The sequence below is a fragment of the Eumetopias jubatus genome, unplaced genomic scaffold (assembly GCF_037043125.1).
Source record: "Eumetopias jubatus isolate StellerSeaLion01/CBP00866 unplaced genomic scaffold, mEumJub1_p1.0 scaffold_12, whole genome shotgun sequence".
NCBI classification, from domain to species: Eukaryota; Metazoa; Chordata; class Mammalia; order Carnivora; family Otariidae; genus Eumetopias; species Eumetopias jubatus.
This window is the reverse complement of record NW_028274818.1, coordinates 69,675,336-69,696,527: the sequence shown is the minus strand read 5'-3', so window position 1 is coordinate 69,696,527 and position 21,192 is coordinate 69,675,336. Positions and strand designations below refer to the sequence as shown.

The 21,192-nt window shown below is 64.0% G+C and overlaps 5 protein-coding genes and 1 pseudogene across 18 annotated transcripts; 3 read left to right on the top strand and 3 right to left on the bottom strand.

The window, feature by feature from the left end:
• The first annotated feature begins 653 nt into the window (after positions 1-653).
• WDR24 (WD repeat domain 24) lies at positions 654-5,692 on the top strand. 3 transcript variants are annotated; one of them, XM_028111599.2, is made up of 8 exons: positions 654-1,758; positions 2,753-2,930; positions 3,077-3,749; positions 4,244-4,362; positions 4,441-4,562; positions 4,659-4,763; positions 4,832-5,172; positions 5,270-5,692. In XM_028111599.2, the coding sequence occupies exons 1-8, from the start codon at positions 1,278-1,280 to the stop codon at positions 5,621-5,623; spliced, it is 2,373 nt and encodes a 790-aa protein (XP_027967400.1). In that variant the 5' UTR covers positions 654-1,277; the 3' UTR covers positions 5,624-5,692. The 3 variants fall into 3 exon arrangements, with proteins under 3 accessions (XP_027967400.1, XP_087873380.1, XP_087873379.1); XM_088017254.1 differs by having other exon boundaries at positions 3,077-3,753; positions 4,248-4,362; positions 4,835-5,172; XM_088017253.1 differs by having other exon boundaries at positions 3,077-3,753; positions 4,248-4,362.
• Positions 5,693-5,879: 187 nt separating this feature from the next.
• On the top strand, positions 5,880-8,618 carry JMJD8 (jumonji domain containing 8). 5 transcript variants are annotated; one of them, XM_088017256.1, is made up of 10 exons: positions 5,880-6,005; positions 6,114-6,254; positions 6,399-6,447; positions 6,525-6,621; positions 6,708-6,776; positions 6,861-6,980; positions 7,067-7,134; positions 7,215-7,349; positions 7,427-7,526; positions 8,102-8,618. In XM_088017256.1, exons 1-9 carry the CDS (start codon positions 5,923-5,925, stop codon positions 7,508-7,510), a joined length of 846 nt encoding a protein of 281 aa, XP_087873382.1. In that variant the 5' UTR covers positions 5,880-5,922; the 3' UTR covers positions 7,511-7,526; positions 8,102-8,618. The 5 variants fall into 5 exon arrangements, with proteins under 5 accessions (XP_087873382.1, XP_027967403.1, XP_027967404.1 ...); XM_028111602.2 differs by having other exon boundaries at positions 5,880-6,038; XM_028111603.2 differs by having other exon boundaries at positions 5,883-6,038; positions 7,430-7,526.
• On the bottom strand, positions 7,557-10,016 carry STUB1 (STIP1 homology and U-box containing protein 1). Of its 2 annotated transcripts, none has more exons than XM_028111601.2 (7): positions 9,712-10,016; positions 8,939-9,137; positions 8,687-8,852; positions 8,354-8,471; positions 8,203-8,259; positions 8,006-8,122; positions 7,557-7,926 (listed from the first exon to the last, which is right to left on the bottom strand). In XM_028111601.2, exons 1-7 carry the CDS (start codon positions 9,868-9,870, stop codon positions 7,801-7,803), a joined length of 942 nt encoding a protein of 313 aa, XP_027967402.1. In that variant the 5' UTR covers positions 9,871-10,016; the 3' UTR covers positions 7,557-7,800. The 2 variants fall into 2 exon arrangements, with proteins under 2 accessions (XP_027967402.1, XP_087873381.1); XM_088017255.1 differs by having other exon boundaries at positions 8,384-8,471; positions 9,712-10,015.
• A 162-nt stretch (positions 10,017-10,178) lies between these two features.
• On the top strand, positions 10,179-11,295 carry LOC148162824 (uncharacterized; annotated as a pseudogene).
• A 479-nt stretch (positions 11,296-11,774) lies between these two features.
• RHBDL1 (rhomboid like 1) lies at positions 11,775-14,042 on the bottom strand. Of its 4 annotated transcripts, none has more exons than XM_088016899.1 (8): positions 14,004-14,042; positions 13,356-13,525; positions 12,900-13,128; positions 12,675-12,823; positions 12,448-12,560; positions 12,273-12,373; positions 12,132-12,192; positions 11,775-12,055 (listed from the first exon to the last, which is right to left on the bottom strand). In XM_088016899.1, exons 1-8 carry the CDS (start codon positions 14,040-14,042, stop codon positions 11,784-11,786), a joined length of 1,134 nt encoding a protein of 377 aa, XP_087873025.1. In that variant the 3' UTR covers positions 11,775-11,783. The 4 variants fall into 4 exon arrangements, with proteins under 4 accessions (XP_087873025.1, XP_087873023.1, XP_087873024.1 ...); XM_088016897.1 differs by having other exon boundaries at positions 12,900-13,124; positions 13,364-13,525; XM_088016898.1 differs by having other exon boundaries at positions 12,900-13,124; positions 13,364-13,522.
• A 1,618-nt stretch (positions 14,043-15,660) lies between these two features.
• On the bottom strand, positions 15,661-21,093 carry RHOT2 (ras homolog family member T2). Of its 4 annotated transcripts, none has more exons than XM_028111903.2 (19): positions 21,004-21,093; positions 20,843-20,901; positions 20,677-20,758; positions 20,552-20,595; positions 19,698-19,751; positions 19,196-19,248; positions 19,015-19,123; positions 18,756-18,857; positions 18,576-18,674; positions 18,347-18,455; positions 18,136-18,256; positions 17,735-17,819; positions 17,507-17,649; positions 17,330-17,430; positions 17,118-17,248; positions 16,947-17,027; positions 16,714-16,836; positions 16,414-16,616; positions 15,661-16,211 (listed from the first exon to the last, which is right to left on the bottom strand). In XM_028111903.2, exons 1-19 carry the CDS (start codon positions 21,038-21,040, stop codon positions 16,085-16,087), a joined length of 1,863 nt encoding a protein of 620 aa, XP_027967704.1. In that variant the 5' UTR covers positions 21,041-21,093; the 3' UTR covers positions 15,661-16,084. The 4 variants fall into 4 exon arrangements, with proteins under 4 accessions (XP_027967704.1, XP_027967707.1, XP_027967705.1 ...); XM_028111906.2 differs by having other exon boundaries at positions 20,843-20,896; positions 21,004-21,022; XM_028111904.2 differs by lacking the exon at positions 18,576-18,674.
• Positions 21,094-21,192: the final 99 nt, after the last annotated feature.

Here is a 21,192-nt window from a genome sequence, read left to right as displayed (position 1 = left end):
CAGACTGGAAACACAGCAGTGACCAACCCAGAAGGTCCTTAACCCTTCATTGCCTATGGGGGAAGTGAATGAAGCTAAAGCCAGTACATATAATATTAACCTCAAAATATCCAGCTTCTTGGGGCGCCTGGGGGGCTCAGTCAGTGAAGCGGCTGCCTTCCGCTCAGGTCATGATCTCAGGATTCTGGGATCCAGCCCCACATCGGGCTCCCTGCTCAGCCGGGAGTCGGCTGGCCCCTCCCCAGTCATGCCCGCGCTCTCTCTCACTCAAATAAAATCTGAAAACAAAAGAAAAGATCTAGCCCACTCTGCCAGAAGAGAAAAATGAGCTTCCTGGGCGCCGGGACAGGCGCAGCGCAGGCTGCGGGGTTCCCATCAGAGGAACCAGGGTAGACGACTGGAGGGATTTGGACTCGTCAGGGGTGGCTGGACTTGCTGGGGGAGAGATGCGCACGAGTATGAAAACACTGTGGCAAAAAGGCCAACCGCAGAGGCGGGACGGGGGGAGCCCAGCGCAGCGCCTCTACCTCCGCCTCCCCCAACTCAGCTCCCTGAGCCGGAACGCTTGCGGTGTGGGTGCCCGCTTCTGGTGAGAGGCTGGCAAGAAGGGACCACTTCCGGCGAGCAGGGAGGCGGGGAACGGGAAAGAGAAGGGCTGTTTCCGGCGCGGCGGTTCCGGCCAGGCCCGGCCCGGCAATTTTAGGAGATGGTTCTGGTGCCCACGAAGGGAGAGGCTTCTCGGAGCCCTCGGGCCGCGTTCCCGTCGCCTCCGCTCCCCGGCGGTCGCCGCTCTCAGTGCTCCGCGCCGCCGGCCTCTCGTCCGGCGCGCCCGCCCAGTGCCCTCAAGCTCCCTAAACAGCTCGGCCCTTGACGTCAGTGTGTGTCCCCCGCGCCCCTCTGCCCCTCCCTGGAGGCCCTGGGACGCCCTGTGTGGACTGGGAGGGATTCCCTCGCTTCCTTGCAGGGACTGACTGGCCGAAAGCCCAGCCAGTGACCGCCCAGATCTGTTCGGGGGATGGAGCGGTGGCCCGGGCTGGGACTGACCAGGTAGGGTCTCCCGGGAAGGCAGACGGGCCGGCCGAGCTCCGGGGCAGCGATGTCTCCTCCTCACTGACTAGCAGCGAACTGTTCTGGACAGGCTCACCCAGACTGACCCGCCCAGGACGAAGCAATTTTGGGGGCCCCGACCAGGGTGAAGGGTCTGAACTGACTGGCCCCTCCAGGCTGACCAGGCCAGCCCACTTCACCGACCTCGTGTCCCCACCCCCCGTGCAGCCATGGAGAAGATGTCCCGAGTGACCACGGCCCTGGGTGGCAGCGCGCTGACGGGCCGCACTATGCACTGCCACCTGGATGCACCAGCCAATGCCATCAGCGTGTGCCGTGATGCGGCTCAGGTGGTCGTGGCAGGCCGCAGCATCTTCAAGATCTATGCCATTGAAGACGAGCAGTTTGTGGAGAAGCTGAACCTCCGTGTGGGCCGCAAGCCCTCACTCAACCTGAGCTGCGCGGATGTAGTCTGGCACCAGATGGACGAGAACCTGCTGGCCACGGCGGCCACCAATGGCGTGGTGGTCACGTGGAACCTGGGCCGGCCATCCCGCAACAAGCAGGACCAGCTGTTCACGGAGCACAAGCGCACAGTGAACAAAGTCTGCTTCCACCCCACTGAGGCCCATGTGCTGCTCAGTGGTTCCCAGGACGGCTTCATGAAGTGCTTTGACCTCCGCAGGAAGGACTCTGTCAGCACCTTCTCTGGTGAGAGGCGGGTCGGGCAGGTGGAGAAGTGCGTCGTGTGCATCAGAGATCTTCAGATATGCTCCCAGAGAGCACTAGAAGAGTGGGTGAGGGTCAGCACGGGAGGGGCACGATATGGGACCAGGGAGAGGGCAGAGCCTGAGCAGACTACAGCCAACCTGAGCTGCTGAGCAGAGGGTTTGTTTTGCTGCCCAGAGCTCCAGACCACTTCACAGCAGGAAGCCCACCGGGACCTCCAGGGTCCTCAGCTCAGGTTTGGAGAGGAGGTGGGGTATGCTGCCTGGCACCCTTTCCCAGCAGGCCCAGCTCCTTGGCAGCTGGCCTTGAGCCAGCTATTCCTTGTGCACCTTGAAGAGACCAAACAAAGCACGGGGCAGAAGCCTCAGTCGCCTCAGAGAATTGGAGGCCTCTTAAGACAGACCCTGAACTACCTGTGCTGTGGAAAAGCTAGAGTCCTTGAAGGCTCTTGGGTGGTGGTCCACGGAGGTGGACATAGACCTTTAAGGTCTCCAGTCCCGTGTGGCTGGCCCAGCTGTTCCAGCTCAAGGTGAAGGGATGGAGTAGAAGTTAGGGCACCCTCATCCAGGCCTCCTTAGGCCTCCCTCAGGGGAGTGCGTACAGGTAGCACAGTGAGGCTTCTCTTTGCTCACTGCTCTGATAGCCGGTCCTGAAGCTGGGCCACTGCTCTGTGCAAGGACTGATGTCAAAAGCACAATCCAGGGGAGGGTCGAGGTCCAGGTTTTGGGTTCAAAAACTACACGGTGCCTGGTATCCTGCTTCCCGGCCTAATCTACCCTGTCTTCTCTGTGAAGCCTCTCCTCGCCACCCACCACCCCAGGGCAGGCTTAGCAGTGTCTACCCCACCTTCTAGGCCTCCCCACCTTGGCCGCAGGCAGGCATGTGACCGCAGTCCACAGTTTGTCCAAGGGTTCCACCATTGGCTGCTCTCCCAGAGCCCCTTCACCTTCGCCCCGCATTGACATCCTGCCCACAGGCCAGTCGGAGAGCGTGCGGGACGTCCAGTTCAGCATCCGGGACTACTTCACTTTCGCATCCACCTTTGAGAATGGCAACGTGCAGCTCTGGGACATCCGGAGGCCTGACCGCTGTGAGAGAATGTTCACCGCCCACAACGGGCCTGTCTTCTGCTGCGACTGGCACCCTGAGGACAGGTGTGGGGTGGCATGGCGTGGGGGCACGGGCGGCAGGGTGGGACAGGTGGGGTCCTGGAGGGGCTGCCTCCAGGCCTGTGAGGCAGAGAGTGGGGAGCCATCCCATCCCCGGAGAGGACACTGAGGGCTTCGTGGATCTATTGTAGGGGCTGGCTGGCCACGGGTGGGCGTGACAAGATGGTGAAGGTCTGGGACATGACCACGCACCGTGCCAAGGAAGTACACTGTGTGCAAACCATCGCCTCAGTAGCCCGCGTCAAGTGGCGGCCTGAGTGCCGCCACCACCTGGCCACCTGCTCCATGATGGTGGACCATAACATCTATGTGTGGGACGTGCGCCGGCCTTTTGTGCCAGCTGCCATGTTCGAGGAGCACCGTGACGTCACAACGGGCATTGCCTGGCGCCACCCACACGACCCCTCCTTCCTGCTCTCGGGCTCTAAGGACAGTACACTGTGCCAGCACCTGTTCCGTGATGCCAGCCAGCCTGTTGAGCGCGCTAACCCCGAGGGCCTCTGCTATGGCCTCTTTGGGGACCTGGCCTTCGCCGCTAAGGAAAGCCTAGTGGCCACCGAGTCTGGGCGCAAGCCTTATGCCGGTGACCGGCGCCACCCCATCTTCTTCAAGCGCAAGCTGGACCCTGCCGAACCTTTTGTGGGCCTCGCGTCCAGTGCCCTCAGCGTCTTTGAGATAGAGCCTGGTAGTGGCAGCATGAGCTGGTTCGTGGACACCGCTGAGCGTTATGCCCTGGCTGGTCGGCCTCTGGCTGAGCTCTGTGACCACAATGCGAAAGTGGCTCGGGAGCTTGGCCGCAACCAGGTAGGTGGGGTGGCCCAGGGACCATGACCTTGGGGGCTCCCCCAACTGCTCTACCCAGACCCTGCCCTGGGTTCAGTGCTGAGCTCTGGCGGCTGCCACCACCAGCCACCATCCTGGTACCTGAGGGTACCCAGTGCCATCACTGGGGTGCAGGCTTGAAGCCCCCTCTTGTGGCTCATTTTTGCTTTTGGATTTCCCGAGGTGTTTGACTCACAGAGGCCCACATAGCTTTTCATTGTCTTCCTGGGACCACAGGCTCATTTCCATGTTGGCTGCCTCCAATTTCTGCTTCTTCCTATCCCCTTGTAGGGCAGACTTAAGATTTTTGTCTTTGCCATAGACTTCAGTTTCCCCAGCTGTGGTGGACCAGGATATTGGGTGCCTGGGGCAGCTGAACATTTGAGAGTCTGTGGTTCCATCCAGGAGTGGGGGAGAGGGGTGCATGGCATGCCAGGAACCCAGGCCCCTTTTGAGTGCCTGGCGCCCGTCCCTAGGTAGCACAGACCTGGACCATGCTGCGGATCATCTACTGTAGCCCTGGCCTGGCGTCTGCCACCAGCCTCAACCACAGCGTGGGCAAGGGCAGCTCTTGTGGCTTGCCACTCATGAACAGGTAGACATCTGGGGGTGGCTCTCCTCAGAGGGTGGGGCTGTTGGAACCCATCTACCCATTGGCCTTCCCTGCCCCCAGTTTCAACCTGAAGGATATGGCCCCAGGGTTGGGCAGTGAGACCAGGCTGGACCGTAGCAAGGGTGACACACGGAGCGACACGGTGCTGCTTGACTCCTCAGCCACACTCATCACCAATGAGGGTAGGCTGGGGGTGGCGCACAGAGCATTGATGGAGCGGGGCTAGGGCATCCCAGAATCAGCTTCTCTGGAACGTCCTCTACCTCTGTCATGGGCAGATAACGAAGAGACAGAGGGCAGTGACGTGCCTGCAGACTACCTGCTGGGCGACGTGGAGGGCGAGGAGGATGAGCTGTACTTGTTGGACCCGGAGCATGCACACCGTGAGTCGGGGCTGGGGGCGGGGCTGGCCGGTGGGGCCAGGGGCTCAGACCCTGTCTCTGCCTTGCAGCAGAGGACCCGGAGTACATGCTGCCCCAGGAAGCCTTCCCACTACGTCACGAGATTGTGGACACTCCGCCTGGCCCCGAGCACCTGCAGGACAAGGCCGACTCGCCCCACGTGAGCGGCAGCGAGGCTGACGTGGCTTCCCTGGCGCCCGTGGACTCCTCCTTCTCGCTCCTCTCCGTCTCACATGCTCTCCATGACACCCGGCTGCCCCCTGACTTCTTCAGCGCCCTGGTGTGTGACATGCTGCGCTTCTATGCCGAGCAGGGTGACGTGCAGATGGCTGTGTCTGTGCTCATCGTGCTGGGCGAGCGCGTGCGCAAGGACATCGACGAGCAGACACAGGTGGGTGACTGGGACGGGGGAGGGCCTCCCTGCCCACCCCCAGCGCCCCCCCAGGGTGCCCACCTCCAGACCTCTGCCTCCCTCCCCTCCCCACCAGGAGCACTGGTACACGTCCTACATCGACCTGCTGCAGCGTTTCTGTCTCTGGAACGTGTCCAACCAGGTGGTGAAGCTCAGCACCAGCCGCGCCATCAGCTGCCTCAACCAGGCGTCCACCACTCTGCACGTCAACTGCAGCCACTGCAAGCGGCCCATGAGCAGCCGCGGCTGGGTCTGTGACCGGTGCCACCGCTGCGCCAGCATGTGTGCCGTGTGCCACCACGTGGTTAAGGGTCTGTTCGTGTGGTGCCAGGGCTGCAGCCACGGCGGCCACCTGCAGCACATCATGAAGTGGCTGGAGGGCAGCTCCCACTGCCCCGCGGGCTGCGGCCACCTGTGCGAGTACTCCTGACCCGCCCGCGCTGGGCTCGGGGCGGGAGGGGCTGGGCGTGGCAAGCCAATAAAGGAAGCAGGAGGCGCAGTCTGAGGCTGCCTATCCCCCGCCGCTCGCGCCGCCGATGGCCCACGCCCCGCGCCTGGCGACTCCGGTGGGTGGGTGGCAGCGTCGCCATGGGAACTGGCAGCGGCCGCTAACCCCTCTCCCGCGGCCTTCGCACCGCCTTCCGAAAAAACCCTCCCTTCCGGGGCGGGACAAAGGAACTGCTTCCGGGGCGGGGTTGGCGCCTTTGCCGCGGCGATGGAATTCCCGGCATGCCTCGCGGCGGCGGGCTCATGGCACCGGGGGCGCGGCTGCGGTTCCTGTTGGCGGTGTGGACGCTGGCTGTTCTGGCCCGGTGCAGCGCCGGGGAGGCGGGCGATGGAGGGTGGTGAGCGGCGCCGGCGGCCGGGGCGGACCGGGGCGGACCGGGGCGCGGCAGGCCGCTGACCCGCTGTGCCCGCAGGCAGCGGCGCGGGCCCGGGGCGCCGGCGGCCCTGGCGGAGGAGCAGCGCTGCGCGGTGGAGCGTCGGGCGGACCTCAGCTACTCCGAGTTCGTGCAGCAGTACGTGCGTCCCCTCGCACTGGCCACCCGTCCCACACCTCAGTGCGTGTCCCCCGGAGCGCTGCTGTCCCCACTCCCTTCTTTGCCTACCCATCCGCTCAGGCTCCCCTAGTCCACCCCCACGCCCTCCTTTGAGCTAACGCGGACGGGCGAGGCTGAGACCTGGCCGTGACTCTGCCTTTCCAGCTACGCCTTTTCCAGACCCGTCATCCTGCAGGGGCTCACAGACAACTCGGTGAGTGCTGGCGCCCCTCCTGGCCACTTGTCACCCGTGCTGGGCCTGGCCCTTGAGTGTCTTCCCCACCTCCTCAGAGGTTCCGGGCCTTGTGCTCCCGAGAAAGGCTACTGGACTCCTTTGGGGACAACGTGGTGCGGCTGAGCACTGCCAATACCTACTCCTACCGGAAAGGTGAGCTGCCCCACCCTGCGGCCTAGCCTGCTTGTCAGCATCTTGCAGGTAGCTTCAGCCAGTCCTGATCAGCTTCTTTCCTGCAGTGGACCTGCCCTTTCAGGAGTATGTGGAGCATTTGCTGTATCCCCAGGACCCTACCTCCCTGGGCAACGGTGAGTCTGATTTGGTTGGCCATGGGCTGGGATGGGGGCACCCAGCTACCAAGATCTCTGTGCCTCGGTGTTCTTTGTTGGCAGACACCTTGTATTTCTTTGGGGACAACAATTTCAGCGAATGGGCATCGCTCTTTCAACACTACTCCCCACCACCATTTAGTCTGCTGGGTACTACTACTGCTTACAGCTTTGGAATTGCAGGTGGGTACCCTGCAAAGGGGATTTGGAAGGGAAGAGGACACTGTAAGTTAGGTTGCCTCAGCAGCTGCTCATAAATGACCCCACAGGAGCTGGTTCTGGGGTGCCCTTCCACTGGCATGGGCCCGGGTTCTCAGAGGTGATCTACGGCCGCAAGGTCAGCACAGGATGGGGGCGAGGGCTGGGGCTTGGGGCTTACTGACTGCAACAGAGTGACGTTATTGCTCCCATCCTCAGCGCTGGTTCCTATACCCCCCTGAGAAGACACCAGAGTTCCATCCCAACAAAACCACGCTGGCCTGGCTTCAGGACGTGTACCCAACCCTGACATCATCTGCGAGGCCCTTGGAGTGCACCGTCCAGGCTGGTGAGGTCAGTAGGTGGCAGGAAGGGGCCAGGCTGGACCAGACGCCATCAACTAATCCCTGTGCCCCACCCCCACCTCCCAGCAGGTGCTGTATTTCCCAGACCGGTGGTGGCATGCCACGCTCAACCTGGACACCAGTGTTTTCATCTCTACCTTCCTCAGCTAGCCAGAGTGGGCGGCTGGTGAGCCCAGCACACACCAGCGCACACTCCTAGAGTGCTCACAGATTTTATTACAGGACAGTGGTGGCAGCAGCCCACCCTCACCTGCTGTTTCTGGCCCAGATGGGGATGGAGGTGGGGCTCACAGTCCAGCAGCAGAACTGATGGGGGGGTTGGGGACACCAGGGCAGGGATCTAGGGACACCAACTATGTACAGGGACTGGAGCTACTGCTCCAAAGCCCTCCTGGGCCAGAGCATTAGGCAAGGCGGGCAGCCCTGGCCCTTGCCCGGCCTCAGTAGTCCTCCACCCAGCCGTTCTCGGAGATGAAAGCATCAATGACCTCTTTCATGGCGAGGTTGGGGATGAGCTGTTCCTGGGTCAGGGGGCTCCGGGTGACAGGGTCAAAGTGGCCCACGCGCTGCAGTGTGCAGTGACAACAGGGTCAGAAAGTGCTCAGTGGTTATGGGTCCTGCTCCCAACACTTTGTGAGCCCTCACCTGCAGATGCTCCTCAATGTCCTTTCGGTCATAGGTGATGCCGCTAGGTGTGATGCACGGTTCCCGCATGAGCTCAAAGCTGATCTTGCCACACAGGTAGTCCGGGATGTCTCGCTTCTGCAGCACATGGGGTGAGGTCAGGCACCAGGACAGGGACACTGCTCTAATTCCTGCTACCCAGAGGACAGACAACGTACCTTTCTCTTCTCGTCCACCTGGGAGAAAAGCTCATCCATGTCTGCTAAGTACTTGTCCTGCGAAGAACCAAGCAGCTACGCGTGGGCCAGATGTCCCAACCCGCTTCCCCTGGCACAGGCACCCTCCCGTCACAGGCACACAAACACGCACACATCCACACGTGGGCTGGGGCACCCTCACGTGCTTGGCCTCGATGCAGGCCTGCTGGGCCCGGATGTGGCCATCGTCCTCATCACCCTCATGGTTCCGCTGACATTCTTCTAGTTCCCTGGGGGTCGACCAGGAGCTAGTCAGAAATGGGTCTGGCCAGAAGAGATCACACTCCACCCCAACCTTGGGCTCGTTCAGGTCTCGCTTCCCTCCATCTCCTGCTTGCCAGTGTTGGCCTTCAATAAACACTTGTGTTCTTGACTCAGAGTTAACCCCGGAGTGCTGACTTGGGGAGTGGGTGGGGCCCTGGAGCCTGCCACTACCACAGCCCACCTCTCCCGCTCGGCCACAATAAGCCGAGTGAGGTAGGAGTGCAGCTCATTCTCCTGGTGGATGCGCCGCTCCTCGATGCTGTTCCAGCGCTTTTTCTTAGCGATGCGCAGAGCACTAGGGATGTCATCCCCAAAGTTGAGCCGTTGCTCCTTGGCCAGGTTGTAGGCTGGGGGAATAGGGGCTTCAGGTCACCAGGCCAGTCCATCCACCCGATCCCAGGCACCCCTGTAACCTGACAACCTGTACGCCCACCTCGCTGGAGATTGGCAATGGCCTCATCATAGCTCTCCATCTCTAGCTGGCATTGCCCCAGGAAGAAGTGTGCCTTCACAGACTGCCCGTCCAGTTCCAAAGCCCGCCGGCAGTCTGCCAGAGCCTGCTCATGCTGCTGCATCTTCAGGTAGCACAATGCCCGGTTGGTGTAGTACACTGCCACCAGGGGATTCCGGGTCTGGGGACCAAGGCCAGGCCAGCCAGCATGAGGGAGTGAGCTCTGTGCCCCTTCTCCGTCCTAGGCCCTGTCCTAGGCCCAGTTTAGAGCCCACGGCTAGAATCAAGACACCAGAAACTTCTCAGCTTCAAAGCCCCCGCGTACTGAGGACTGGTGGAGGATAAACTCCCGCTCCCGAGGCCTACATGAACCCCACCCCCTGTTGACTCCCAGCAGGTCTTGGAAACCTAAATTTCCAAGACCTGTGGAGATCCCCAGTTTTGGGCCTGGGGTTCTCAAGGCACAAGGATCCCTGGTCCTCGGTCTGGGGGCCTCAAACACCTTGAAGCTCCCACCCGCCACACTTCTCCAGCAGCCAGCAGTGGCTCGAGAGCCGCGGCCTTGACCCGACTGAAACAAGATCATCACTGAGCTCTCAAGGCCCAAACGCCCACGCGTACGAACCAAGAGCCTCCGAAGGTCCGGCGGGAATGGCCGGGCAGGGGCTCCGGGGAGGACGCGGGGCCTAAGCCCGGGCCCCGCCCCCTCCCCTGGCCCGGACGCCGGTCCCTTCCCCCGGCGCGGGCGCACTCACGATGGCGCGGCCGTAGCAGGCCGCCGCCTCCGGGTACTTGCGGCCCACGAAGAGCCGGTTGCCCTGCTCCTTGAGCTCCTGCGCGCTCGGGCTCTTTTCGGGGCTTCCGCCGCCGGCGCCCAGCCGCGCGCCGCCCTCCTTCTCCTCCTTGCCCTTCATGGTGCCGCGCGGCACAGCCTGGGCTTCGCTCCCAGGCTCCGCGTCTGGCCCGCCCTACGCCCGCAGCCCGAGCCCACAGCCCGAGCCCCCGATCCGCTCGGGCCCGGTCCAGCGATCCGCCACCGGAACTTCCGGCCGCGCGGGGCGGGGACAGCGGGGCGGGCGGACGCGCAGTGGGCGGGGACGCGCATGCGTTTGACGGGTCGCAGGGGGGAGGGGTGGGGGAGAGGGTGGGGGAAGGGGGCGGAGCCCGTCGGGAGCATGCGCTCGAGGCAAAGCGACCCGCGACGTCGAAGTCCGGAGCAGCGCCAGGACCGCGGCCCGGCAGCTCTCCGCTCCACCCCGCCGAGGCCCCGCCCTGCGCGCGAACATGGCGGCTGCACGCGGGCTGCGGGCCTGTGAGGCCTGGAGCCGCCGGGCCGCAGTCCTGGCCGCAACGGGGAGGTGCTGTGGGCGCGCGCGGACCGCCAGGGGCGGCTGGAAGCCTTGGACCGATGATAGGGCGGGGGGGGCGGTCAGTAGGGCGGACGACCCCCGTTGTCCGAGTCTCCGTCACCGCCCTTCCCCAGGCACCGAGAGGAGTGACCGCGGCCATCGAGGGCCGAGCGGAGAAGCACGTCACACGAAACGGGCTGGAGCGGCCGCGGGCGTGGAAGCTGGTGGTGAGGGCTTCCCACGTGCGGGGCGGGGCCTGGCGGCGTGGGCGGGGCCTCCTCGTGGTGCGCGTCCGCTTGGTGAGGTCCACCACCCGTGACCCCCGAACCCACCCCGGCCCGGATTAGCCGGGAGAGCTGGGCGCCCCGCGGGGTCGCGGGCTAGCGGGCCGGATCTGGCCGGTTAGTGTCCTTGCCTGTGAAATGGGCCCATGGCCATGTCCATGACGCTGGGGGTCCCTGGGAAGGGCAGCCCTACGCCGAGCTTGTCCAGACCCTGGTAGGGCACGAGTCCTGGCTGCAGAGGCTCCGGAGGCGGTAGCCTTCGTGTCCCACCGCGCAAGTGGCCGCAGTACACCCTCAGCAGAGGTGAGGCAAGGGTGCAGTATGCAGAGCTGTACGGGAGGATCGAGTGGCCAATGTCCCTGGGCCCCAGCCTCCCTCTGCCCCTCCCTAGGCAGTCCCTCAGGGCTGTGGATCCCTCACCATGTGGAGACAGCAGTACGGACATGGCCTGTGGGGCAGAAGCTGTGCCCTGATCTGCTGCCCGGCCTTGGTCCCAGCCGGCCATTCCTGAGGACACCACTGCAAGCCAAGAAATGCAGAACGCAGGCTGCCTGAACTTGGCTGTGGCCCAGGGCCTGCTCACCTGCCCACAACCTCAGGCCACAGGTTTCTCTGGAGGGCGGGCTGTCCAAGCAAGAGGCTGGCTGCTGTAGGATGTCAGTAAATGCTTGCTGAACTCACACTTGACTGTGAGGACCCCAGCTTCTCCCCCCACTCATCTTTCTCACACACATACACACACACACACACACACCCATCTCGTACCAGTGCAGAGGAGAAGGGGGAAGCTCAGGCTGTCCACATGTCCGCAGTCTGTTCAGTGAGTGGGAGGGGGGCCGGCCAGCCCCCAGAGCCCCGGTACAGCCACCTGCTGCAGTGTAAAATATTTATTCATTCTCCAAAAAGGCTCAGACCGCAAATCGTGGGGGAGAGGCCAGGGCAGGGTCTCCTCTGGGGCCACACCTGGGGACCTCCCCTGCCTGGCTAGGCAGTCCTACCTCCCCATGCCTGGGAGGGGGCGGCCAGGGCTGATGTAAGGCTTGGCCTGGACTCAGTGAGTTACAGGGGCTGCCTAGCCCCCACAGAGGAGAAGCAGTCTTGAGATGTACATTCACAGAGGGTGGACATGCAGACTCGCCTGGTGGCCAGCCCACATACACCTGTGCCCTGGCCCGTGTGGCCCTGGGAAGCCCATCAGGGTGGTGGAGGGATGTGGGCGCCCAGCAGGTCGTAGGCGAAGATGTTCCAGAAGATGGCAAAAAGCAGGAAAGTGCCATAGGCGAGCAGCACCACCCACCAGCCACACTGGTCCTGCAGGCGTTCCTCATAGCTGCGCAGGATGGTCAGACCCATGCTGACCCCTACCACTGCACCTGCCAGGTGTGCCATGAAACTGGGCTGGGGGCCTGAGGCAGGCAGTGGTGGGGAAAAGCGGAGCCACACGGCCCGGCCCACCTCGGAACTCACTGCAGAGAAAGGTGGCAGGTGGGAGGCACCCTGGCTTTAGGCTGAGGCCCCCCAGCCCCCTGACCCCCTACTTACTGCACACCAAGGCCAGCACCATCCTCAGCAGCTTGTAGGGACACCTCATCCCAGCCCAGTTCTGATGGGGCGTGAGACAGAGGCTGTGAGGCAGGCCTTGTGGGCCCCTCCCCACACCCGCCCCGCAGTCTGCCCTATTACCATGACGACGTTGGCCAGGTGTGCCGAGCACAGGGCGTAGACCCCACCAGAGCCCCCCACCACAGGGGCCCGCATGTCGGTAATGGAGACAGTCAGGGAGCCTGTGTGAGCAAAAGGAGAGCCATGAGGGTGAGGCTCACCAGCATGATGGCCAGGGGGCACGTGCCTGCCTCACCTGCCAGTACACCGGCCAGGTAGAGCAGGCTGATGCGGAGCAGACCATGCACCATCTCCAGGGGCACCCCAATCATCAGCTGCAGGAGCGCGTTGAACCCTAGTTGCTCCAGGCTAGCCATGTGGGTGTAAGCAGATGTAAGGTCAGGTGTCAGGCCACCAGTCCCTGACTCGAGGGACTGAGTCCTGACTCCATCAGAGGGATGCCGGCGGTGGGCCCCCACTCACCCAACATGCATGAACATATAGGTGAGGAAGCGCCAGGCTCGAGCGCGGTGGCCAGGGTGGTACACGAGGGGGCTCTTCATGTACTCAGGATGGTAGGTCTGCAGCACCCACTTGTTGAGACGAGCCCCGTAGCACAGGAACACGATGATCTGGGAGGGAGAGGCGTTAGGGCCAGGCAGGGCCAGGCCTGTGGGCGGCTCCTGGGTGGCAGACAAGTGGGCACACCTGGGCAAGGGTGACTGAGGCCATAAACACGGGGGGTGGGCAGCTGCGGTGTCTGTAAAAGTACCAGTGGCGGTCCACCTCTCGAGGCAGGATCTCGTAGGCAACGTAGCGCACAAACCGCTTGTAGACACCCAGGCCTGGCTCATCCAGCAGCCCGTCCCGGGGCAGTGCTCTCTGTCCATTGGCGATGGCCCGCTTAAAGCTGCTTGAGCGTTTACTGCTGATCTGGAGGGGGGCGGCCCTAAGCACGGGCCACCATACTCCCCGCCCCACCCCCCCGAGCCACCCTGTCCCCTTGGCCCACCCAGCTCCTGGTAGAGTCTGAGTCCCTGCCCCAAGTCCACACTCCTCCCTGGTGGGAAGGGCAGGGAGTGGGGGCTGCCTGCCCACCCCACTCTGGCCAGGCACTGTGCCTGCCAAGGCCTAGGCCCCTACCCCTGCTGTCTGCCCATTATGGCACTGACCAGGTCCACCAGCTCCTGGTAGCAGACCTGGCCCCGCTCGTTGCTCTGGGCCAAGGCCACCAGCATGTCCAGCTTGGCCGGGTCCAGGGGCAGCTCATGGCTGTGCACCAGGCCGGTGAAGGTGTCCGCACCGATGAAACCTGTGTGCTCAGGGTCCAGCTGCTGGGGTGGGGGGGGCCATCGGCCAAGGCTTGAGAGTGGGTCAGGCTTCCAGGCCATAGGGCTGGGCCAGGCCAGCTGGGAGAGGCAGGCTCCAAGCACCCTGGGGCCAGACCTCTGCACCCACACGGTCCCAGGAGCTGCCAGGGCACCAGTGCCTGGGTCCCAGGGCTCTAGCTCTTAGGGGGCTCCCCACCTCATTTATGCCCTGCCCATCCTCCTAGAAGGGTAGGGCCAAGGTCTGAGGACAATCTCCCTCCCTTCTATACCTCCCCAGGGACCCTGATCCGGCTCGCCCTCTCCTGGAGTGTCTCAGGCAGGGGCCAAGGTCGTGGGAGGGGGCTTGAGAGTAGGCGCCGAGCGGCGGGACTGGACCACGGCTCTCTGGGAGCTCCGTCGCCTCGGCCCAGTCCAGCGGCGGAGGGCTGCGGCGGGGGCTGTGCGGGCGCCATCCACCCACCCACCCACCCACGCCACGCACCTGCTCCTGGATAAGCTGCAGCAGCGAGCTCCTGTCCATAGAGCCAGGCGGGGCCGGGGGCCGGGGTCGGCGGCCGCGGCCGGAAGGGGCTGCTCTGCGGACGACTCCGCTCCGCCCCGGCCCGCCCGCTCCGCCGCTCCGTTTGGCGCCGCGTCGCGGAGCCGGAGCCGCCCGCCCGTGCGCGCACGCTGCCGCCGCCGGCCCCGCCACGCGCGGTCAGGACACGCGCGCGCCCCGCATGCGGACGCGCCCCAGGAAGGAACGGCCCCGACCGGAGCTTGGGTCTCGCCGCCCGCCTCACCGCCTTCCCGTTCCGGGCTGGGGCTGTTCGTCAAGCGTGGACAGCGGCTGGGAAACTGAGTCACGGCGCAGCACCCCACCTCCCTCCCTCGGGAGCCCCTCTGCTTGGGACTTGAGCGCTGAGGCCACCTCCTCACTGCCTGTGATTATCAGGCCAGAGTTCCCTGAAGGTGCCAGCTGGCCTGCCAGACATGCTTGTTTGCTGGCGGCAAGGCACCAGGGCCCCACCATGTGGGCACCAAACCGACAAGGCAACTAGCAGGGGTCCGTGGGGTAGGCTTGGTGCAGCCGTCCCCGCTCAGTGCGCAGGCACCAATCCACAGCACCCACCTGAGACTGGAGACCCCTGACCGCTCCTGCAGGCTCAATGCTGGACAGTGAGACCTCCAGTTCCGGGAGTTCATGGGGAGCCTAGGCAGACCCCTGGGCAATGGTGCAGAGACCCCAACACACAGGGCTGCAGCTGGGATAGGAAAGGGTCCCTGCTTCCTGGGGAGGGCAAGCAGACCCCTCCAGGGATGGAGGTGACAGAGACCATGGGGATGTGTCATCACAGCAAGCTCCTCAAGGGTCACTCAAAATCCTGATGCCAGTCAACACTGGGGCCGCTGGGCCTCAGGAGGAACCACTGGCCAGAAGGAGCGTCCAGCCCCACCCTAAAGCGGGTGAGCAGCACACCCACGGGACCAGGCCAGCAGGGCTGGGAGGCTGGTGCAAGGACAACTTCAGGGTCAACACCAGACCTCGTGTGTCAGGCTGGAGCATCCCTGTGGAGCAGGAAGCTCCCCCAACCTCCCACAAATAGCCCCTCAGAGCTTGGGGAAGGCTGCCTCGCAGAGAAGGGCCGATGGCAGGCAGGGAGCGCCCAGCCACACCGCAGGCTCTCCGCTCCAGGCCCCAAAACACACACTGAGTAGATGCCCAGGCCCCACACTGGGCACCCTCCTCAGTCCAAGACGAGGCCTCTGGTCAGGGTGTGAGAAAACGTAGCAGATTTCTCAGGCCAGACCAACCCTGCACACCAGAAGCTGGGCATCTGGGCACACCCCAGTCCCACGCCAGAGTCCCAGACCCTCAGCACACCTCAGCCAGGCTACTGGGATGCTGAGCTTTGCGGGGCGGGGCAGGGCAGCCATCAAAAGGGTCTCGCATATCAGAACCCCTCAGGCCGATATGGACCTGGATGGATGCAGAGGCTCCTGGAGAGCAGCGGGGCCCCGAGGGAGACTGCAGAATGGGGACCCAGGCCTGGACGGGAGGTGTGGGGCTCAGGAGTGAGGTTTCCAGCCCATGCTGAGACAAAAGACGTGTTTTAGTGGATTCAAGAAACGTCATCTTCAGAAAGCAGGATCCCAGGTGCAAAAGACACAAGTGAAGTTTAATCAGGAGACCCTACCTCATGTCTTCTGGGAGGGGTGAAGTGCTGGGCCCATCTCCAAACCAGGGAGGAGAGGGAGGCCGTATTAACCATGTCCTTCCCCCACCCCCACCTTTGACCCCCTTCATGCCTACTGGCTGCCTGGGACCAGAAAGGAATGGAGCCCTGAGAATACTTGGGTCTGGGTCACTGGCTTCCTCATCCATGATGCCCAGTCCCTCCAACACATGACACCCAAAGTGGGTGATGCTTGGCATCTGCAGCTAGGTAGGGACACAGGCTACCGGGAACTGGAGGCTGGCCCTTGGGGCTCAGGCAGGGAGATGGGCCAGGTGTCTCCGACAGAAGGCAGGCCCCTTGAGCAGGTGACCTCCACACCAGCACCATGGGGGCCCCTGAGGCCTCATCGGCTCTTCAGCAGGGCCCGGAAGAGTGAGAGGCTGAGGATGGCGGTGACGGCAACTCCAACAACCCCCAGCGTCACTCGTAGCCAGAAGGAGGTGGTGGGCAGCTCGCCAGGGGCCAGGTGTCTGCAGGACAGAGAGGTTGGCTGGGGGCAGATGCCGCTGCCCAAGCCCCCACCCCACCTTCTGGGGCTGCGCTCTGCCCGCATGGGGCCACCAGCGGGACTTGGGCCCACGCTACAGCTGCCCTGCTCTCCGGGCAACGGGGATGACTGCTTCCCTAGACAGGGCCTGGCCTCCCACCGCAGGGCTGTGTGCGGGTACCCACGGGCAAGCGGCCATGGCGGCGAGCCGGGTGAACACAGCAGTGCTGAGCCTGGCCGGGCCAACACACGAGAAGGGGGCAGGGGCAGGCAGCCGGTGTCTGCGGCAGAACTCCGTGGGCGACAGCCCAGGTGGCGAGATGCCTTCGGGCAGGTCTGCCTTGGAGGAGACAAAGAGGCAGGGGGTCTGCCCGTCCATGTAGTGGCGCTGCAGAGAGGGGGGCTGCATGAGGGTGCCGTCCTGGGTGGCCGAGGCGCGCGGACTGCCCCAGAGGGACCCGGGGTGGGGGTGCGGGGTGCCTTGCCTTGTAGACGTCAGCGCACAGCGCAAAGGACCCAGGGTCGCTGCCATCGAACATCAAGCAGGCCACGTCACAGGTGGCATCGGGCGCCGTGGCCAGCAGGCTGTCTGCACTCGCCTCGCACAGCTAGACAAAGAGCGGCCTCAGGGAGGGGTGCAGGGTCAGCCCTGCGGGCCACATTGAGACAGCCCCGCCCAGTGCAGACCCAGGATGTACCCGGGGACCCCAGCACTCACTATCAGGTACTTCTCCTGCCCGTTGACCTGCACCGTGTTGATGGCATAGACGGCATGCTCCTCGGCAAACTCCCCGGCATCCTGGTGCAGAGCGGGGAGATGCCTGAAGCTTGCTGGCCCGGACGCTGTCCAGAGCCGCCCCCGCCTCCCCCGGCCCATGCAGATGCTCACCCCCAGGCCGCGGCCGAGAAAGGCCTGCAGGAAGGAAGACTTGCCCACTCCGCAGGCTCCCACCACCTTGCACAGGAGAACGTTCCTCTGTGTCTGCCCCTTCTCCTGGTCCAGCCTCTTCTCACGAGTGACTGGGGATGGACGGCCGGGGTGAGTGTGACCAAGGGGGCTGCCAGGGAGGAGCTGGGCTCAGGGCAGGGGCAGGCACCCACCTGTGATGGCGTGGGCTTGGGAGTCCTGCTCGCAGAGGGTCGGGTAGCCCAAGTAACCAAGGTGCTCAAGACAGCGCCGGACGTCCAAATAGGTCACCAGGCTGGGGGTGGAAGGGATGGGGTCACGGCCGAGCAACCAGCACAGCCAGTGTTCCCGCAGGCAGGGGCTGAACTCACGTCCACTGGCAGAGGTACCCATGCAGAGACAGCCGGCCAGCCTTGGTGCACACCTCGAGAGGCAGCTGGGGGCCCCAGGGGGCAGTGGGGAACACGCTGAAGAAGCTCTCCAGCTCTGCAGGCGAGAGGCAGCCATCACGGTCCTGGGAGCAGAGGCGCCGCAGTGACATGTACCTGGAGACTGGTGGGATCGGGGGTGGTGCAGGGTGGAGATCATGACTCCCTTACCTGGTCATGCTTCTCAAACACTCTCTGCACAAACTGGTAGCCAAAGTGGTTGAGCTCGGTGCTGCAGCCTGGGGGCACGTAGAGCCTGTGGGGAATGCGGGGGCTGTCTGGTTCCCAGGGGAGCCCCTTGCCCACCAGGCTCCCCACACCACCCGTGTCTTGGTCTCGGCACAGGGAGGCTCCTGTGCTGCCCCCTCAGCTGACCACCATGGCAGGAGAGCAGACAGGAATACATCTGGGGCAGGGGGCCATCTGCTTCGTCCTATCCTGACCACCCACAGCGAGACCACTCCTAGAAAGGCCGTCGAGGCCCAATCCCAAGGGCCCCCACTGCAGGTGGAAGAGCCTCCAGGCACCCGCCTGACACTGAGAAGGGAGGCTGAGCCCCATCCACCACTCACGGTGGGTCAAGGTAGTCAGGGGTCAACTCCAGTGTGTCTCCGTAGCCGAAGCGTCGCAGGATGGTCCACGTGGTCTCGTGGCGGCCACGTTGGATAAACAGTGTGTTCAAGAAAAGAAAGCCTGTTCCCAAAGAAACAGAAAAGCAGGTAGCACCGAGCACAGCCTGGCCCCCTTCCTGCTCCCAGGGCACGGCAGGGCAACAGGACTCACCGTCCAGGGTCAGCCGGTCATCCCGCACACCTCCTGCCACATTCTTGCACACCACCATCTTCACATCCTCCAGGGCCTGAGGGGCCAGTGGGTGCCCAAAGCAGGATTTCTGCCCCCGAGGGAAAGTCGCCATCAGCCAGCCAGCCGCCTCAGTGACTGCTCAGCGTCACTAAGGGTACCTGAGGCTGTGCCCTCGAAGCACGGGCAGCACCAGCAGAGGGGACCGCACCTGGAAAGCGTTGAGCTCCTCGTCACTGAGCGCCTGGTCTAGATCCTGGTCTGAGAGCCTGAAGATGCGCGTGAGGGCCTGGGCACACGCGGGCCTCAGCTGCAGGGACAGCCAGCTCAGCACGCACCCCATGCCACCGCTCCCGCCAGCCTGGCCGCCTCCCCGGTGCCTGCCGCCCACCTGCTTGGCCTCGGGGTCGTAGAGCGGGGCCGTGGGGTGCAGCACTGCTTTCTGCGCGTAGTAGAACAGCTCCGAGATGTTCCTCAGGTTCTTGGCAGAGCACTGGTGGCCGCAGGAACACACTCAGACACGTGACCGGTACCACAAAACTCAAAGGGGCCCCCCAGAAGAAGCAGGCATGGGGTGTCTTCCAGGAGACCTGGGGAGGTCCGCAAGCCCACAGCTGAGGCCAGCGGCACACGGGCACCTGCCCACGCACCTCCACGCACGTCTCGATCTCAGGGAACTGGCTCATGATGGGCAGCACAGCCTCCATTGAGCTCCCGGGCCGCAGGTCCGACTTGTTGCCCACCAGGATGATGGGGACTCTGGGGGAGAGGCCTATGGTCACCATGGATGGGGAGCTGGCGGGGCCCACCCACCTGGGCCCTGCCCATTACCTCGGGCCCCTCTCAGTCTCCCCATTCACCAGTGGGATCCACTTGGTTCGTATCTGAAAAGCAAGGGCTAGCCGTGAGAACAGAGGCCTGCTTGTCTTCACGGCTCCCTCCTGGAACTCGTGCCTGGACGCAGGGAGGTCAAGGCCCACTGAGGAACAAAGTCCTAGGCACTGGGAATGTGGCCACTTGGAGAGAACAGTCAGCAGGTGGAACCTCATCTGATCCTAGCAGTTCCCAAACACCCCCAAGGGGCCCGGACTCAGCAGCCCAAGGCAGCCCCTTCCACAGACCTGAGTGGTTCAGACTTCTAACCACCCACGTGCTTTGTGGGAAGGCAAGACCACAGGAGCTCCCTGGGGAAGCTGTGGGGTTTCTGCCTACAGGCCCCCAATGCCCAGAGCCTCGGTCAGCTGGGTGTCCATCTGGAGTCTGTTCAGAGGACAACACGGAGCTGAGTGCCAGCAACAAGGACCTGGGGTGCAGAAGGAGCTCTTGCCCTCACCTTCTCAATGGTGGCTTCCTCAGACACGTCGTACACCATACACACCACGTTTGCCTATGGGAAAGGGGGTGAGGCACGACATGACCACAGGCTTCCTGCTCCATGCCGCCCTTGATGGGGCCAGACACCTTGGAACCCCACCCCTCTTGAGCACCTCTCCAGCCAATGTGCCCCAGCCACCATTAGCTGCTCCAACCTGACAAGCCCTCCCCTGTCCGGTTCCACTGGAGCTGCCAGGCCTGAGCATGGCAGCTCTGATGGGTCCCCTGGAAGGCTCAGGACAAACAGCGCCACCCCTAGAACTTGGCACCCTGGCCCCAGCCCTGCATTCCTGTGTCATTTCAGGCAGAGTAAGTGACAGGGACACCACAAGGGATGATGGTGACAAGAAGGCTGGGTAGCTGTGGCCTTTACCCTGGCCCAGCGATGCCCCAGGACACAGCAGAGGCTCCCCCGGGGAGCTCGATGCAGGCACAGGTCTTCCTGATAACAGAGAAGCACGGCACCCGCTACGATCCAGAGGCTCAGAGCACTGCACTGGACTACGGGATGGCGGTACACATAGCCAGAGCACAGAACTGAGTAAGCAGTCACTTTGGAGAACATCAGAGGCTGTTGCCCAGGATCCAGCAGAAAGACAAACAATGGGTGCACAGAGCCATGGAGCTGACCGGCCGTGTGGGAAGCAAGGTCCCTCTCCTCCCCAGCTCCCTGCAGGGTGAGCCCAGGGAACCTGACAAGTGGCAGCGCTGAGGAGTCACGGCAGGATTAGTGAGGCCTCACACACCCTGAGCACCTTAACCTAATCCCTAGGAGGCAGCAGCCGGGGTCTCAGCCCTCAGAACACAGTGTACCTTGTGAATCTCGTCCTGGAGCTCCTCGGCCGTCTGCTCGGCTTCTGCAGAGAGACCCTGACTGTGGAACCTGCCCGAATGCCTACCCCCATCCCCTGGGGGGAAGCACGAGCGGCCCGCTCTACCTGAGTAGTCCACGATGTGGGTGGGCACCTTCTCCGGGGTGACGTCTGCGGGAATGGTGATCTCCTCGGCGCGGGGAGGGACCTGCAGGGAACGCGGCGTGAGGGCGGCCGGGGGCCGAGCACTGAGGGCCGAGCACGGAGGGCTGCGGCCGCGCTCGCCTCTTACCTCCACGGGGAACTCCTCGCCCACGAGCGACAGGATCAGCGACGTCTTTCCCACCTGGGCTGCGCGGGGCGGCGCGGTCAGCGCATGGCCACGATCGCCGCGCCCCCTCCCCACTCCAGCCCGACCCTGGCCCCGACCCGGCTCCCCAGCCCGTCGCCTACCCTCGCCCAGGAGCAAGATGCGCACGTCCCGCTTCATGGCGGCTACGCGTACCCCGGTCCCGGTCCCGGCCCCGGCCCCCGGCCCCCGGCCCCCGGCCCCGACCAGCGTTCTCCCACTCGCCCGCACTTCCGGCCCCCACCCACACTTCCGGTCCTCGCTCGCGGAGCCACACTAACGAGCCGGGCGGG

Coding starts and splice junctions, on each gene's coding strand:
- WDR24 (XM_028111599.2), top strand. CDS start 1,278: ATGGAGAAGATGTCCCGAGTGACCACGGCCCTGGGTGGCAGCGCGCTG. Junction 4,363..4,440: donor GGCTTGCCACTCATGAACAG/GTAGACATCTGG, acceptor CCCTGCCCCCAG/TTTCAACCTGAAGGATATGG. Junction 4,563..4,658: donor CACACTCATCACCAATGAGG/GTAGGCTGGGGG, acceptor TGTCATGGGCAG/ATAACGAAGAGACAGAGGGC.
- STUB1 (XM_028111601.2), bottom strand. CDS start 9,870: ATGAAGGGCAAGGAGGAGAAGGAGGGCGGCGCGCGGCTGGGCGCCGGC. Junction 8,260..8,353: donor CCCAGCCCACGTGTGGATGT/GTGCGTGTTTGT, acceptor GGTTCTTCGCAG/GACAAGTACTTAGCAGACAT. Junction 8,123..8,202: donor AGGTGGACGAGAAGAGAAAG/GTACGTTGTCTG, acceptor CATGTGCTGCAG/AAGCGAGACATCCCGGACTA.
- RHOT2 (XM_028111903.2), bottom strand. CDS start 21,040: ATGAAGCGGGACGTGCGCATCTTGCTCCTGGGCGAGG. Junction 18,675..18,755: donor ACGACCCCGAGGCCAAGCAG/GTGGGCGGCAGG, acceptor CTGTCCCTGCAG/CTGAGGCCCGCGTGTGCCCA. Junction 17,028..17,117: donor TTCTCGGCCGCGGCCTGGGG/GTGAGCATCTGC, acceptor GCTCTGCACCAG/GATGCCGGGGAGTTTGCCGA.
- JMJD8 (XM_028111602.2), top strand. CDS start 5,923: ATGCCTCGCGGCGGCGGGCTCATGGCACCGGGGGCGCGGCTGCGGTTC. Junction 6,255..6,398: donor GCCACCCGTCCCACACCTCA/GTGCGTGTCCCC, acceptor CTGCCTTTCCAG/CTACGCCTTTTCCAGACCCG. Junction 6,777..6,860: donor CCCTACCTCCCTGGGCAACG/GTGAGTCTGATT, acceptor CTTTGTTGGCAG/ACACCTTGTATTTCTTTGGG.
- RHBDL1 (XM_088016899.1), bottom strand. CDS start 14,042: ATGGACAGGAGCTCGCTGCTGCAGCTTATCCAGGAGCAG. Junction 12,824..12,899: donor CCTCAGTCACCCTTGCCCAG/GTGTGCCCACTT, acceptor TCTCCCTCCCAG/ATCATCGTGTTCCTGTGCTA. Junction 12,193..12,272: donor ACCTGGCCAACGTCGTCATG/GTAATAGGGCAG, acceptor ACGCCCCATCAG/AACTGGGCTGGGATGAGGTG.